Consider the following 15,666-nt stretch of genomic DNA (forward strand, 5'->3'; position numbering starts at 1 on the left):
GGGCTTGGGCTTTGATACAGCAGAGTTGCCTCAAACATGGGCTCCTGGAACCAGGTTACAAGCCACTGTGCCTGGCTTAGTGTTCCCTTGGCTCTAGAGCAAACGGCCAGCCTCCCTACAATACAACCAAAAAAAAGCCAAAAAAGCTTGTGTGTAGAGAATGAAGTGAAGTCATTCTTTACACTAAATTGTTGTCACTTGTGGCTTTGAACACTGAAGTGCTATTGACAGGCCTCGTCTTGGGCTCGGTCGGTTTGTTTTAATAAGTATGTACAGTGTTTGTGGTTGCTTTCAAAGACAAAGTGCAATACCAATAAGATCCAGGCGGGGAGTAAATGGACAGTGAAGATCCTCACAAACAGCAGCAAAGGCTTGGCAGACAGTTCTATGTAATCTAATGGTGATGTGGCACATACGCTGTATAACCAGTTTATACAGCCCTACCAGAATTGGGGGGCTTGATAACAACATTTCACATATAAAGTGACACCTTCCATTCAAATGGTGCTGTACTGTACATTACTGCAGGAGGAAGTTTAATTTGGGTCGAGATTGGCACTCCAAGGTTTTTTTTGTTTTTTTCTCTCACAGAATACCTTTTTGACCTCACACGTGGATATTGCGGAAGCTATACAGCCTAATGCTGCTCAGATATTTACTTTATTAATCTGTCATCAGTTATTAGGGTGCCAGACCGAGGATTCGTGTTCCTGGGAGAAGAAATCAACAAGACTATGATATCAGCAACATAAAAACCTTGATCTGCCACTCGCTAGGAGGAGATCGGGCTAAAGTGTAAGCAGTTTAAATAATATAGTTCAATACATTTTAATCTCGATCAATAAATATTTAATTTCTGTCAAACTTTGCTAACAACGCAAAGTCTTTATAAACGTTATTTTTGTAATCGTTTTACATTTTACAACTACCTTATAATATCCTAATTCTCAAAAAAAATGCAATGTAACCGAACTGGACTTCCATCACTGTCAAACCTTTGGAAGAAATGACAACATGAAATAGATTTGAATGTAAAATGAAAAAAAACGTACACGTGATTTCTTTATACCTAAATCCTGCAGGCAAAAGAAAACAACAAAAAGGATTGTTTAACACCGCGTCGATCATTTACACATAAGAACAAGTTTACAAACGAGAGGCCATGCAGCCCATCTTGACGTTGTTATAATGTGTCATTTTCTTTTAGCACACGCATCTAAAGCTTGGAATTACACACACACACACATATATATATATATATATATATATAGTTTTGTTTTACCTAAAACGAAGAATAAAGTGAATTTACCAACTTGTAGTGGAATTACAGAATATAAACTGGACCCAGCTGCGCCCCGTGTCTGCAGCAGTAACGCATGCTGCTCAAATCACGCAGCGCGGTGCCCCTGAAACCAGCGCATGCGCACAGCAGAGGGAAGGACAGTCCTTTTTCCTGTTGGAGTCACACGCTACAGACGGTGGGTGAATTCTTCTGCGCAATCGTGGCGTTGTTTTTCTAAAAAATGTACTTAATCCGCGTGTCTAACCTTGATAAAAACATCAGTTCTGTTGTTTTAAACGTGTTATGTTCGCGGGTAAGTAGTTAGATGTTAAAAATGCTTACGAAATCTTGAGGTTTTGTTAATTCGTGCAAAGTGGTACACGGCATCGATACTACTGACTATTTAAACAGACGGAGACGCGGTCTGACTCGAATACATGCTTGTGAAAGTGTGTCTGTTCGTATGGTGTCGCTTTCAGTGTTGTTTTATGTAGTGATTAGGTTAGGAGTTGCGAGAGGCGAGCCGCGATGTCCGAGTGAAGTGAAAGGATCCGCTCCTGGTCGCACTGCTCCGCTAGGCCCGAGCACATGGGTTCATTCTCTGCGGAACCGGGGGTCCGGACCCTGTGGTTTTGTTGTGGACGATCTCGTAAATAAAGTAGTTACGGGCACCAAGTTAACGAGAAAATAGTGTCTTTATGCCTAAACGAAACTATTCGGAGCTGTCGCTGTAATGATCGTTTAAACCGAGAGTAAACTGGGCAGGATGAACACGGGTCCATGGCGAGTTACATGGAGTGTGTTGAAGCTGCAAAGTGAGTGCATCTTTCTTGGTAAAGGTTTGCTCCGTGTTGATAGCGCCACCAGTGTTTGTGCATTGCCCTGGTTATGTTTTTTTATACATACCTACATGCAGGCAATGCAGTTCATTCACAGCCTACTGCTGTTCTACTGCGAGTAGATTATTTGACAGATTAGCCGTTTGTTAGGTTTTGCGTGCTACAAAGACATCGATCAGATAAATTAGGATGCAGCCAAAATAAACAGTACATCAGTTAACAAAACTGTTTTATGAAATAACGCGCGATAAACTAGTTTATTGAATCCTGTTTTTGTGCGCACATTTGTATGCATGCTGGCTCTTGAGAGAAATAATCTCGCTTTTATAAGCGATGTCAGATTGTGGGAGCGAGGCAGCAAAAGCTACAGTGTGTCAATGTGTTCTCAATGTATCTGAGGTTCACAGCAGAGCTGGGGCAGTTCATTCATTATTACAGCAACTGTTTGCTGAAATGAGTTATGCTGCAGTAAATAAAACTACAATTATACTAAAGGAACGAACAACAACACAAACATGTTTACTCGATTTATAAGTAACTAAACAATAACCACAGGTACTAGAGCTTCTGTTTTTTCAAACCAATGGCGTCACTGAAAGTGGTTGAAAATACAAGAACAGTGATCGCTGGACTGACCTGTGGTGTTCACTTTCTCTCCTGCAGACGGACCATGCAGCTGTTTGTGCGCACACAGAGCACCCACACCTTGGAGGTGACCGGGCAGGAGACTGTCCGGGACATCAAGGTAGGCATGTAGAGCCCTGTACGGGCATGCGACCCCACCAGGAAGAACACGCTGCACTGCTCGCCACATCACTTTGTTTTAAGCATTGTTGAAGGATGCACATGAATGTCTGTATACATATACAGTTTTCTGAAAAGTAATTCTGGCATAGGTGCAGAGAGACGGGCCGGGCTCGTTGCCCGCTGCAGAGAGACGGGCCATTGCAAAGCTGCACTTCATTCTTTCAGTTTGGGTTAGGCTGATTTTAAGTCTTAAGCTCAGTATTCAGATTCTCTCAGCTGGCTCGTATTTCTACACCTGTGCTGTGCTTCCGAGTCATGTGGACACAGTTTACAGAAAGCATGTTCTAGAAAGTGTGTTCTAGGACTAACATGGAAGTGCTTCAGTACTCGACACAGCACTTTATCAGAGCTCAGATTCATGCACACGTCCGCCGAGGTGAAACTACAGTCCCTGAGGATCGTTCTGCTGTAGTTTGAGTTGCCGTGTGTGTGTAAGCTGGGCCCACACCTTGTATAAATGGTAGTAAAAAATGATAACTCCTTGAAGTTGAATGGATTTTTGTAAAGATGACTGTCAGTAAGGCCCTTTTCTTTGGAGGTCCCGCTAACAAAAATTAAACTTCTGTGAAAATTCAGTGTTTGTCATTTGATGTTTTGATTACAGCTCCTTTTTGGAGCATTGTACTTCAAACCTGACTAAAGAGTGATCTGGTTTTAACATTGGATCTGTGGGAGTTTATTTTATATACAGCACTCCTTCAACATTTCACCGTTTCAGTAGTTTACTAATGTCGTTAATTTACTGTTGGGACATGTGAGCAAGCCTTGGTGAATCATTATACAGAAACAATATCGCACTTCTACAATACTGCCTTCAATATGTGTTCTTATATGTCAGATAGAGGGGGTACTGAAGAAAGCCCTCTGTGCCAAAACAAGGCCTTTTGTGTACTTTCAGCAAGTCTGTAATATGAAGTGTCATCAGTGAAACTCATTTGTTTTCCTGCTCTGTGTGTGTGCTGCAGGCCCATATTGAGTCTCTGGAAGGGTTTGCTGCTGATGACCAGGTCATCCTGCTGTCCGGCACCCCTCTGGATGATGAGGCTGTCCTGGGAAACTGCGGCGTCACTGAGCAGTGCACTCTGGAAGTGACCGCCAGGCTGCTGGGAGGTGGGTCTCTCTCTCCCCTCTCTCTCTCGTTGGTACATAGGGTCCTGTGTCCTAGTTTACTGTAAAATCTGTAGAACAGTTCATGGGATTATACACAATTGCAATCCCGAAGGTCTGTGAGTCGATGATGAAAGTTCAAGGGAGTTATTGTGCCCAATATGCAATGTGTGACGGTCCAGTTTGAATGAATACATTAAAATGCTATTAACAATACCAGTGTAATTGAAGCTTACAGTATTGTAGGTAGTGTTTTAAACTGAAGTTAAGAAGCAGACATGGGGAGTGAAACGAACATTGCTGTTTTAATGAACTCTTCTCTTTCTCTCCCCAGGCAAGGTCCATGGTTCCTTGGCTCGTGCTGGCAAAGTCAGAGGACAGACGCCAAAGGTAAGTGAAGAATTAACCAGAGGAGCTTCTCCTGGTGTCTGTGTAAACCTTTGAGCTTCTCCAGAACTACTGAGATGCTCGCTAGCCCTGTGAGGTTTGCTGAAATATGAGCAGGGTTAGGATTAGGGCTGTTTATTGTTTGTGATATCCGTGCTCTGTGTAGCAAGTGCAGCCTTTAAAGATGCCCTCCTTATTTGTGCTCGTTCTGTTTTAATGGAGTTGTTGTTGTTTCATTTCCCACCAGGTGGACAAGCAGGAGAAGAAGAAGAAGAAGACGGGGCGCGCCAAGCGTCGAATCCAGTACAACCGTCGCTTCGTGAACGTGGTGCCCACCTTCGGCAAGAAGAAGGGACCCAACTCCAACTCCTAAACACGCCCGGGCTGACGGAACAGCTCTGCTCTGGGGAGATGCACAACAGACCCAGCCCATTCCAATGGGTCCTTCCTTCCTTTCTGTTCTAGTCTATCTGAGCCTCTCTCTCTCTGCAGTAATTTACATCCTGCTCAATTCAAATTCAACAGGAGCATAGAGCACTAAATTAAGAGACGCTTTTACATTTTCTCCAGTAAATTCAATATCTGATTTTTCTGTTGCTGTTTTGTATTAAATTAACAAAAAGAGCCACTGTTCTAGGCTTCCCAGACTGGCCTTCAATTGTACTTTGAGAAGAATTTAATAAGACGCAGTTTATCATCTGGAAGTTTGTTTCTGTATTTCTCTTCAATGCAAGGTGTTCTGAAACTATAAATAAATTGCAAAGACGAAATGTCTGTCCTGCTGTCTGCTGATTTGCTGTGTTTGTGTGAGTGGGGCAGGACTGTGTATCAGGAAGAAATATTACATAAATAGAAACTTAACCACAAGGTTAAACGAGAGAGTGCGCTGGTGAATTCAAAATTCTCTAACTACGACATTTAACTGTTTTATTTTTTTATTTAGTAGTTGCCAGTGTTTTTTTTTTTTCTGCTAATTTAGACTAGCCAATTATTACCATGTAACGTTTCAAGCATCACTATTTGAATACATGTTCTGATGCTTTCCTAATAGAATCGCCACCGCAATTAAACTATTACACTCATTTATTGAAGCTGCTCTCGCACTTTCTACTCGTTGATCTAATATTGATTCATAGTGTCCTGGAATTATGGGTCCAGTTGACAACCCTAACGCCATAGCCGGGCCCCCTGAAACTAAAGAACGCCCCGAGCTGGTCGTTTTTGTACAGTACTGGTTTTGCAGTTTTACCTGTAAAAGCCCTGCACCCCCTGGTGCTGGCGATGCAGCTGGCATTTTCCAGACAGCAGCAGGTTTGTGCAGCACATCATTCCCCTTGAGAACTGAGACTCAAAGAAATCCACTCCTACGTTATTAAACACCAGTAATAACTAAAAACAATGCCCATTATCTAGGATAGAGGATACAGAATCAATCAGCGCTGAGGGCATGTATTCTTGATACCTAACTCCTCCCCCGATAGAAGACATTGCGCCCCTTCAAGGGCAGCTCCAGCTTAACCCAGCAATGAATTGTAATTCTACACAAAAGTGACTTCATTTCATCTGATCACATTCTAGCTAGAAACCAGTGCTGTGTTTCAGTAGATCTTCATGACAATCCCTTCGTCTTGCTCGGTGTCTGCAGTGAAGACTCTTCCAGTGAGGTTATTGGCAGTATTTGGGTGAAAGTGGAAGATCCTAAACGTCACGGAGATGAGAAGGGGCATCGTGAACTCCATGACACGCACTTTCACAACAGCGGGTCCCAAGTCTCCACGCTGTGGATTGTTCTTGTTTTGGTAGAGCATTGAAGGGTCTGCATATCACCAAGGATGTTGGCTTGTAGCTTTTGTTCTGAAGCCAGTCAGATAAACTGTTGTAATTTGCAGCTTGAGACTTCTTGTGAAAGGCGCTATAAATAAAATCTCTTATTATTATTAAAAGCTCATCAAGAATGACAACACAAGGTAGGCAGGCGCTCGTTTCATCAAAGCAGTTTATTTATTGCAGTGCAAATAATCAGTAACAAAAACAAACAGAACCACAGGTTTGATGCCTGCACTTCCACACACAACAATGCTGTAACCCAGCCCGGATCCAGCGCTTTCATTACAGGCCCCCTCATGAAACGCAGGAACAGGGTCTTCACGAAACACGGCTGCACTCCAGGCTTCGTATAACCACAAGGCTTCCTTTATCAATCGATAGAAACCAACTCCACTTCAAAAATAAGATTGGCATTCGGCGGGATTCTGTTATTGAAAAGATTAAGGAAAAAAACAATATACGAAGTGTAGCAATGCAGACGAGACAGCCAAGACTGGCACCATGCTGGCTGGCAGACTCTTATTGCATAGCAGTTTCACTCATTCCACGTTTTACTAGGAGCTTGGTCAGCCACAGTGCATAGATAACAAGTGTCATTAAAATCGGAGTAAACGCAGGACTGGATCAAACTGCTTTGCAACACGAGTCTTATTTCCACTCCTGGAAATCAGTGAAAAGGATACTTGGCATCGGGCAGCCCCTTCCTCCCGTAGGCCCATTCGGACTGGATCTCCAAGCGGGCTTTCTCTCCTTTACTCATGGTCAGCACAGCCTCGTCCCACTGCAGAGGGACAAACAGAAGCCAGCGGGTGAGTTCAGGGGACTCCAGAGAGGTGCACGAGTCAATATCCCGTAGACACACTGGGGTGCAATTCAATGAAACGGAGCCAACGGTGCGATTAATGGAGGCAGCACAGGACACACTGACAGCACCACAGCGCAACCGTGAAACTGCACAGAACACACACACTATAAAAGCAAGTCATTTTAAAGTTCTGATGATTACATACAGTTTGATATTCAAAGACAATTTTGTGTATACCTTCATAGAAGTTTCAACACTTCTATGAAGGTATACACAACCTGATAGAAATTACAACCTGATAGAAATTACAACAATTTCTCAAGAACTAGGGGGTGTTCAGAACTTTAACCACCAAAGAACAAACATGTCCGCGAGACGTGAAGTGAAGGACTGGGATTACTGAAGGACTTTCATCCTTTTTATACTTTCTTCACTTACCCCTCTTATAACTCTTCCAAGACCAACCTTGAAGGAGAAAGGCCTGGACTGCTTTTTCTTCTTGGCTGCTGCAATGACAAAATCAAACCATCCTGTAAATAAGAGTCATGAACACAGACTCGCTCCACGCAGGACCAGACTGAACCTGCTCTGTGAACGAGACTCGCGCCACGCAGGATCAGACTGAACCGCTCTGTGAACGAGACTCACTCCACGCAGGATCAGACTGAACCGCTCTGTGAACGAGACGCATTCAGTAATATTACAGAGAATCATCACAAAAATAGTGGATACGCTCTCAAAAGCACCCCCTCCCCCAGTCAATACCGACCCATTAAACCACAGGGCACCACTGCACACTATGTAAATATTCCTGGGTCGCTCTACAGCACGTTGCCCTGTGTGTGCTGGAGGGTGCTGTGTTAGGGTTACCACACTGCACACTATGTAAATATTCCTGGGTCGCTCTACAGCACGTTGCCCTGTGTGTGCTGGAGGGTGCTGTGTTAGGGTTACCATATGACTCCATGTACACTAGGGCAGTTTGGGACACTGTGGTAAGTGTAATCCTGCTGTAAAAGGTACCCGAGACAGATAAAACATACCAGAATGCATTGCCATGCGAGTTGAAAAGCCTGCACTGTCCTGGTGTACATGGGAGTCGCATGGTAACCGTATTCTGTGTCTACAGAAACGAACACACCTGGATTCTACCTTGAGAAATGGATCTCCGGTCACTTTCTACCCGTGGCCAATCAGGAGAGATTCTCTGAGCATGTCATGGCTGGGTCGGCTGCTGACGTTGGATGGGGAGTGATTAAAGTGATACCGAGGCGTCGGCACATCCCTAGGTCGTCCCCGGGCACACGGTCATGTTAAAGTGGGATTCTGCAGTACAGGGCAGTAGCCCCAGGGAGGGGTCCAGTCACCCTGTGTTCAGGAGCTTACATGTGGTCACATTAGAGTCAAAGACAGTCCCGTCCTCCAGGGTGCCGACGTACCAGCAGCCCACAGCCTCGCCCTTCTTTGGGAAGTTCTCCTTGTCTCCCTTCTTCAGCACATATTTGGTGTATTTAGGAGGACCCTTTTTAAAAATAAAAAAACACAAGAACATCACTGTTAATAGGCAAGGACTCCCATTCCTTAGCAGTTTGATCCATTCCTGGTTTTACTCAGTTTAAGACACACACAGGCTTGTTACCATTACACTGTGGCTAATCAAGCTGGTTGTAAAACCTGGAATGGGTGACCCTGCTATGCAACGGGAGTCTTATTTGCATCCCTGGTGGAGGCAGTGCAGATGGACTGTTCATACCCGAGATGCGATACACCTCAGTTTAACGAGATATCTCACCTCGTCCACGACCTCCTCTGGTTTACTTTCCTTCTCTTCAATCTTGACAGCCTTGACCTGCTCCGTGACCTTCTCCAGCGGGTCTGTGCCTTTAAATCTCTGGATACAGAACGATACACAGCAGGAAATGAACACACACGGAGGGTATGGCCCCTGTGGAGCTTCCTGCAAAATCCTCACTTCAACCAGCTACGAGGAACCCTTTATAGAAGCTACTCTATATAAAAAGCAACATGGTCAACACTAACAAGTATCCAATTCATATAGCTTGTGTCTAAATAAAGGGCCATGCAGACACAGGTATGACTGAGTAGAGTAGTGGTTTCTGTTTTCACTGGCAGGTTATTTGGTAGCAGTCTGCAGTTCTGTGCAATGTGCAGACACATGATTTGCAAAGCCGTTTCTTTTCAGAACCCCTGTACCTTGCTCTCGAAGAGGTTGCTGTAGGCTGCAATTAGCTGCTCCTTCTTGGCGGTCTTGGAAACGTTCTTGATGTTTCCCATAAGCTTGTGCTCTGCAAGAAACTGAAGGAGACAGGACAGGCACATCAGCGAGGGGCAAGGTCTATACTGGAGTTTACTGAAACTAATAATCATTCACAATGGGGATTGGAATAGTCACGAATATGAACACCACAAAATGTAAGGACGAGAGGAGGCCATTCAATACGCGACACAATCCACACATATACAACAACAGAGTCACAAGACCCCGCATACAATCTCCTGTCTGCAGCGTGTTCGGGGTTTCCATTACCTGTGGGAAGAGGCCGCACAAAGACTGCTGCCAGAGAAAGGGTTAGGATTTATTCTGGACTTAAATACTTCAAGTGCTTATACGCTGTGTAGAAAATAAAAATAATAAAAAACGACTTTATATGAATTCTGAAATAAACTGCGTAGAACTCGAATATTCTAGTTTTAGTCCTAGATATATTTTTTTAATAACATACGCAACGTTTAAATTAAAAGTTGATCAAATAATCGACTATTAACTTCATCACACCGTATGATTTACACAACGCACGATGCTGCGCAGAACACGCATTTTGCGGCGATAGCAAGAAGGCGCCCTGCGTTAGACAGAGACCCGCAGACCATGCCAATAGTATCACTAAGATAATGCAAAATGATTTGTACACCCACCGAGTCGGCGCCATGGTCTTGTAAGAATTTTATAATGTCTTTCTTGGCGAGATCGTCACTTTTGAGTTGCTCATCGCTCCATCCCCGTGTTAGTTCAGCGGCCATCTTCAAGTTGTAACTGTGATGAACCCTGAACTCTTGAGCAGGGCTGGTGTATAAAAGCGGGAGGCGCGGCCAGGACGCCGCTACACTCTTCCAGGCAGGGTCTTATTATTGATTAATTAGTTTGATGTTTAGCACGAACTAAAGTTGTTTAATTTTTGCAAGAAGACAGAAGTCGCGAACATGCTTTCTATGTAACTTGCAGTAGCTAATGTATTTTTTATTACATGATAATTATTCCTAATCATTTGACTAAACAAAATATTTCAAGCGGATAACTGACTCTAACAATGAAGTGATGCATTTGGTTTTGCACGTGTATTAATTGCATTCGCACCCGCCAGCTGGTTAGTTTTTCTGCAGCTCTGCGTGGCATGACGGCATATCCGTTAAAGAATTGTCATCCTCAGCCAATCAGATCGAGCAGATGGGTCCTGACCTTTAACCCGACAGCGCCGCTTTCAAATTGCAAACACGGGGAGTATGAAACCGGGGAGCACGGCATGAGCGAGACACGGCTTCGCAAAGCAAGTCTGAGTGTTTGTTTGACTTATAATTTCAAAGAAAAATGTTCATCTCTTTCACAAGGTGACTGACGCACTGCCACTCACAGAAGGGCATTTCACTGTGTAAATATGAGCGCTGGGAAGCAGATGACCTTATTCCAGACTTGGGGTACCCGTGTGCCCCAAAACCAGGGTCATTCCGAGCCGCCAAAGACAAGCAACAGCGTGCAGGCAAGAAGGAAAGCGAGCCCCGGTGCCGGAGGTGCTACCAACACCAACACCAACAACAACAACGCCTTGAAAACTAAAACGGCGCCAGCGCCCCTGTACCGGAATCCGCTCTGGGGGGAGATCGGTTCTCGCACCGCGGCGGACACTGTCTGTGCCGCCGGGTTTGAAGATGACAGTGAAGACGATCTGATGCTGGTTGCCGTTTACGAAGCCGAAAAGAGCTTGGATGCGTCCGGCACCGGCGATCTGCGCTCGGGAAAGCCACGGCTAGAAGCAGCAGCCCTGCCACCAAACCCGCACAATGCGCCCATCGCCATTGAAAACCTGCCCGGGTTTGACATCTCCTCCGCCGATGTCTGGATCTACCCCACCAACTACCCCGTCCGGGGTTACCAGTTCAGTATCTCCCAGGCCGCTCTGTTTCAGAACACGCTGGTGTGTCTGCCCACAGGGCTGGGGAAGACGTTCATTGCCGCCGTGGTCATGTACAACTTTTACCGGTGGTACCCGTCTGGCAAGATCGTATTTCTGGCTCCCACGAAACCTCTGGTGGCGCAGCAGATTGAAGCCTGCTACAAGGTGATGGGTATCCCACAGGAGCACATGGCTGAAATGACCGGTAAGGATTATTATTATTATTATTATTATTTATTTCTTAGCAGACGCCCTTATCCAGGGCGACTTACAATCGTAAGCAAAAACATTTCAAGCGTTACAATACAAGTAATACAAGTAAGGATGGCTTGATATTTGACTGATTTTCACACAATGCCACTGAGCAGCCCCTGTACTTCAGGGATGGAAATAAGACTCCTACTGCACAGCAGTTTCATCCGTTCCAGGTTTTAATACGAGCTTGATTAGCTGCAGTGTGTAGGTATCACGCTCGGGTGCATCTGATGAAACGTCTAGTAAAACCAGGAATGGATCAAACTGCTATTCAATGGGAGTCTAATTGCCAGCCCTGTGCTTGATTTGCTGGTTAGACTGTCACCGATGCGTCTAGAACACCTAACACATGCGCTGCCACCCTGCTTTCTGACTTTAAATAACACACAGAGTATAAGTTTTTCAACTGGAAGTGACATAACTCTGTCCCGCTCCACAGTGCAATGCTTCCAGAGGTGTTTCAAAGTTAAGTGAACTTGTCAGGGGATGAAAAGTTAAACCAAGCACCAAGTAAACCTTTGAGTTACTCTTAGTGACCGTGCAGAATGTCCTTCTTCTTCTGTCCAGCAGGTGTCAGTGGTACTCCACACACCCGTAGACCTGACACTTTACAGAGCATCCCGATTACACAGCAGATTAAGCCATTTCAGGCTTTACTCTTCAATTTAATTAGGCATGTATAGAGAAGCGCAGGTTTGTCTAATGTGCACCATAAAAAGCAAAACGTGCATTCTGCTTCTGTAAATCAAAGTGTGAGGGATACAGGGATGGAAATAAGACTCCCATTGCAGACTGTAACAGCTTGATCTCTCCCGGTTTGTTCTATGAGTTTTTAATAAGACACACCTGCGCTTGTTAGCGGTACACAGGGGCTAATCAAGCTTGTATTAAAACCTGGAATGGGTGAAACTGCTATGCAATAGGAGTCTTATTTCCCAAGAAGGCAGTGTGGTCCAGTGGTTAAAGTCCAGGGCTTGTAACCAGAAGGTCACCGGTTCAAATCCTACCTCTGTCACTGACGGACACACTGTGTGACCCTGAGTAAGTCGCTTCACCTCCTTGTGCTCCGTCCTGCGGATGAGATGTTAAATCAGTGTTCTATTGTAAGTGACTCTGCATGTAATGCACAGTTCACAGCCTACCTCTGTAAAGCGCTTTGTGATGGTGGCCCTCGATGAAAGGCGTTATATAAAATAAAGATATTATATATATTTCACCTTATGTACTTTTGAAAAGGACACGGCTCATTTGCGTCGGGTATTATTGCTGAAGCAGAAATCACTGCCCAAGCACCACATGAATTGTATAACCAGGTTCACTTTACCCTCCCATTTGTTCCTTGTGCATGGAGCCGCGTCTCCCTAACTGACGCTCCCCGCTGTCTCCTCAGGAAGCACGCAGGCGCTGAGCCGCAGGGAGATCTGGAGCCAGCGGAGAGTCTTCTTCCTGACCCCGCAGGTCATGGTGAATGACCTGTCCCGAGAGGCCTGCCCTGCCGTCCAGATTAAGTGTGTGGTCATTGACGAGGCTCACAAGGCTCTGGGCAACCACGCGTACTGCCAGGTACTGCCGCACAGTAACCAAACTGCACTGAGACGAGCTACTGCAAGCTACACTAAAGGAGCACTACAAAGTGTGAATCGCAGGGGTGGAACGATTCAACGTGAATCGATGAGTCCTTCTACTTTACATGAGATATAATGTCATAGCAGAGCTGTGTATCGTTGTACGAGACCAAAGGCACAGCATGCTGTGGCTCATCCTAGCACAGCGAGTGGGTCTGGACTGAAGAGTAGCTGTGCTTTATAGTTGGTATGAATGCATGCTCTTCCTAACTCATTTGCTTTTGGTCTTTTAACACAAGGACCATTTGATCTTCTCGTGCATCATACAAGTAGCCCATCAGAAGCGTTGCATTTATCGTGACTCTTTCCACATGGTGATCTGCGTATCACACTATGTATCGTATCGTGACATCAATAACAATGAACCAAAGTGTTCTCATCAGAACATCACCAGACATGGCCATCTCGACCCACGTGTGCTGCGCTGGATTCAGAACAGGGCCGCAGTATTTAGTGGAAATATCAAGATGTCTAGGGCAGTGTTGTTAAAGTAAATGGATGGGGTCAATAGTTACAGCCAGGTTTGGGATCAATTAGTGTTCATCAATTCCATTTCCAATTCCCTTTTAATCAATTCCAACACATCATCATTGATCAAAATTGCAATTAGCAGTATTCTGTTAAAATGAGCTTCTAATTATGTCTCTCAAATTCCAATTCCAGTTCCTTTTGAAGGATTTGGAATTGGAATTGGAATTGGAATTGGAATTGGAATTTGGAATTGGAATTGGAATTTGGAATTGGAATTGGAATTGGAATTGGACTTGCCCTCAGCCCTGGTTACTTGTCTCTGTTGTTTGCAGGTCGTCAGGGAGCTGGGTAATCACAGCAGGCAGTTCCGAGTCCTGGCTTTAAGTGCCACTCCGGGCAGCGACACACGGGTGAGTGAAGGATACACACACGCTGCATACTGGAAATGCATTTCGTTCTGCCCTTTTCAACAAGTAGAAAGAGTTTGCCTGTGTTCTGCAATGCCTCCGCAAACGTGCTGCCGACGGCACTGTCAAGGGGCCCCCTGTTGAAGTTCTTTTTTCGGTACAGTCTGTTTTCCGCACACTCAAGAAGGCACGGGCCGAAACGCGTGCTCTCTGCAGGACCAAGCTTCTTACAAGTTAATAAACTAAATAACACAAAACCTGATGTGAATTCCTGTTGCATTGTTCAGCACTATTGAGCCGTAGCATACCTGTTGCAGTAGCTCTTCCCCTGAAGAACGCTGTTCAGTGCACCTCCCTTGCCATGCATTAGAACAGCAGAGGCCTGGGGCGCAGGCACCATGGATACAGGGTTGTGGGCTGACCCTGCCTTACGTTTCTCAGGCCTGTCGCTCTGGTTCATTCTAGAGACATGCTCTTAAAGCTGCAGTACCTCACAATCCACTTCAGTTTCTTTCATTAAAATAGAAATCCCTTTGAGTCTGTTTTCTGCATTTTTTGTAGTTTTATGTTTGCAGTGTAAACTTGCATATTCGTCTATCGTATCTAATAAGTGTGTGTATATAAAGTGTCTTTTCTATTATACTTTGCCTTACAATGCCTTGTATTAGTACAGTACACTTCTTGTGTGTTATGGCTTGCATGTATGTATGTCATGTGTTTTGAAACCCGATGGATTTGGAGTACAGCTCCTAATAGAAATGGGGTGTTGTTTTTTCCGGGCAGGCAGTACAGCAGGTGATCTCTAACCTGCTGATCTCTCACATCGAGCTGCGTTCAGAGGAGTCCTCCGATATCCAGGCCTACTCCCACCAGCGCAGCGTGGAGAAGTTTGTGGTGCCTTTGGGGGAGGGGCTGAAGGCACATCAGAACAAGTATCTACAGGTATGTAGAAAGCAAGGGCTGGGTATGACAGGACTGGGACACACTGGGGTGGGGGGGAGGATCTCATAACAGGCTTTCATTTTCATTACGAGAGGTTGGTTGGGTCGTTTTCTGAAGTATTCTGAAGCTGTGGGGGGGGGGTGTGGTTTTTTTTTATGGTCTAGTTCTAGATCGATTTTCAGTGAAGATTAGCAAATAGAAACAGTAACTGTGAGACTGTTTGTTTAGTTTTAAATACTGGCTACGCAATACCCAGCTGTGGGGTAAATGGGTTCTTGTGCAGGTAACAGTTTCCTGGGAGCTTGTGTTTATTAGTAGCCTTTAGTGAGGCACGCTGTTTTGTGGATGGAGCAATATGTGCAGTCTGTCCTGCTGTTTTGTGGACGGAGCACAGCGTCATGTGCAGTCTGTCCTGCTGTCTTGTGGACGGAGCACAGCGCCATGTGCAGTCTGTCCTGCTGTCTTGTGGACGGAGCACAGCGCCATGTGCAGTCTGTCCTGCTGTCTTGTGGACGGAGCACAGCGCCATGTGCAGTCTGTCCTGCTGTCTTGTGGACGGAGCACAGCGCCATGTGCAGTCTGTCCTGCTGTCTTGTGGACGGAGCACAGCGCCATGTGCAGTCTGTCCTGCTGTCTTGGAACAGTTGTTTGAATGGTTCTGGGATGTGCAGTTTGCTTGGACAGTTTGAACACGTTGTATTGGCAGGAATTCCACTTCTCTG

At 45.2% G+C, this 15,666-nt stretch overlaps 3 protein-coding genes across 6 annotated transcripts in view; 2 read left to right on the forward strand and 1 right to left on the reverse strand.

Moving 5' to 3' along the window:
- The first annotated feature begins 1,357 nt into the window (after positions 1 to 1,357).
- On the forward strand, positions 1,358 to 5,192 carry LOC117973876 (ubiquitin-like FUBI-ribosomal protein eS30 fusion protein). Its single transcript, XM_034927339.2, has 5 exons — positions 1,358 to 1,478; positions 2,785 to 2,866; positions 3,894 to 4,038; positions 4,370 to 4,425; positions 4,670 to 5,192. Exons 1-5 carry the CDS (start codon positions 1,420 to 1,422, stop codon positions 4,793 to 4,795), a joined length of 468 nt encoding a protein of 155 aa, XP_034783230.2. The 5' UTR covers positions 1,358 to 1,419; the 3' UTR covers positions 4,796 to 5,192.
- A 1,208-nt stretch (positions 5,193 to 6,400) lies between these two features.
- On the reverse strand, positions 6,401 to 10,249 carry LOC131697644 (peptidyl-prolyl cis-trans isomerase FKBP3-like). The gene is made up of 7 exons (XM_058988082.1): positions 9,992 to 10,249; positions 9,269 to 9,370; positions 8,847 to 8,945; positions 8,441 to 8,576; positions 7,493 to 7,560; positions 6,933 to 7,030; positions 6,401 to 6,674 (listed from the first exon to the last, which is right to left on the reverse strand). The coding sequence occupies exons 1-7, from the start codon at positions 10,094 to 10,096 to the stop codon at positions 6,620 to 6,622; spliced, it is 663 nt and encodes a 220-aa protein (XP_058844065.1). The 5' UTR covers positions 10,097 to 10,249; the 3' UTR covers positions 6,401 to 6,619.
- A 245-nt stretch (positions 10,250 to 10,494) lies between these two features.
- The window catches only part of LOC117974030 (Fanconi anemia group M protein-like), a 38,504-nt gene continuing 33,332 nt past the window's right edge, over positions 10,495 to 15,666 (forward strand). The window contains exons 1-4 of one of the 4 annotated variants that reach the window (XR_009307418.1): positions 10,495 to 11,449; positions 12,890 to 13,062; positions 13,928 to 14,005; positions 14,786 to 14,944. Coding sequence is in view for 3 of the 4 variants with exons in the window: in XM_058988079.1 (XP_058844062.1) it covers positions 10,729 to 11,449; positions 12,890 to 13,062; positions 13,928 to 14,005; positions 14,786 to 14,944 (1,131 nt within the window). In the remaining variant the exon portion in view is untranslated. The remainder of the gene's footprint in view (positions 11,450 to 12,889; positions 13,063 to 13,927; positions 14,006 to 14,785; positions 14,945 to 15,666) is intronic. The other 3 variants (XM_058988079.1, XM_058988078.1, XM_058988077.1) reach the window with 3 other exon arrangements.

Source organism: Acipenser ruthenus, chromosome 15 (genome assembly GCF_902713425.1).
Source record: "Acipenser ruthenus chromosome 15, fAciRut3.2 maternal haplotype, whole genome shotgun sequence".
Classification (NCBI taxonomy): Eukaryota; Metazoa; Chordata; class Actinopteri; order Acipenseriformes; family Acipenseridae; genus Acipenser; species Acipenser ruthenus.

Bases quoted from the DNA above. Each gene is read 5' to 3' on its own strand.
- LOC117973876 (XM_034927339.2), top strand. From the start codon at position 1,420: ATGCGCACAGCAGAGGGAAGGACAGTCCTTTTTCCTGTTGGAGTCACA. The intron at 2,867-3,893 runs GTAGGCATGTAG...TGTGTGCTGCAG, and splicing joins AGACTGTCCGGGACATCAAG to GCCCATATTGAGTCTCTGGA. The intron at 4,426-4,669 runs GTAAGTGAAGAA...ATTTCCCACCAG, and splicing joins TCAGAGGACAGACGCCAAAG to GTGGACAAGCAGGAGAAGAA.
- LOC131697644 (XM_058988082.1), bottom strand. From the start codon at position 10,096: ATGGCCGCTGAACTAACACGGGGATGGAGCGATGAGCAACTCAAAAGT. The intron at 9,371-9,991 runs GTGGGTGTACAA...TGTCTCCTTCAG, and splicing joins AAGACCATGGCGCCGACTCG to TTTCTTGCAGAGCACAAGCT. The intron at 7,561-8,440 runs GTAAGCTCCTGA...TTGTCATTGCAG, and splicing joins TGACTCTAATGTGACCACAT to CAGCCAAGAAGAAAAAGCAG.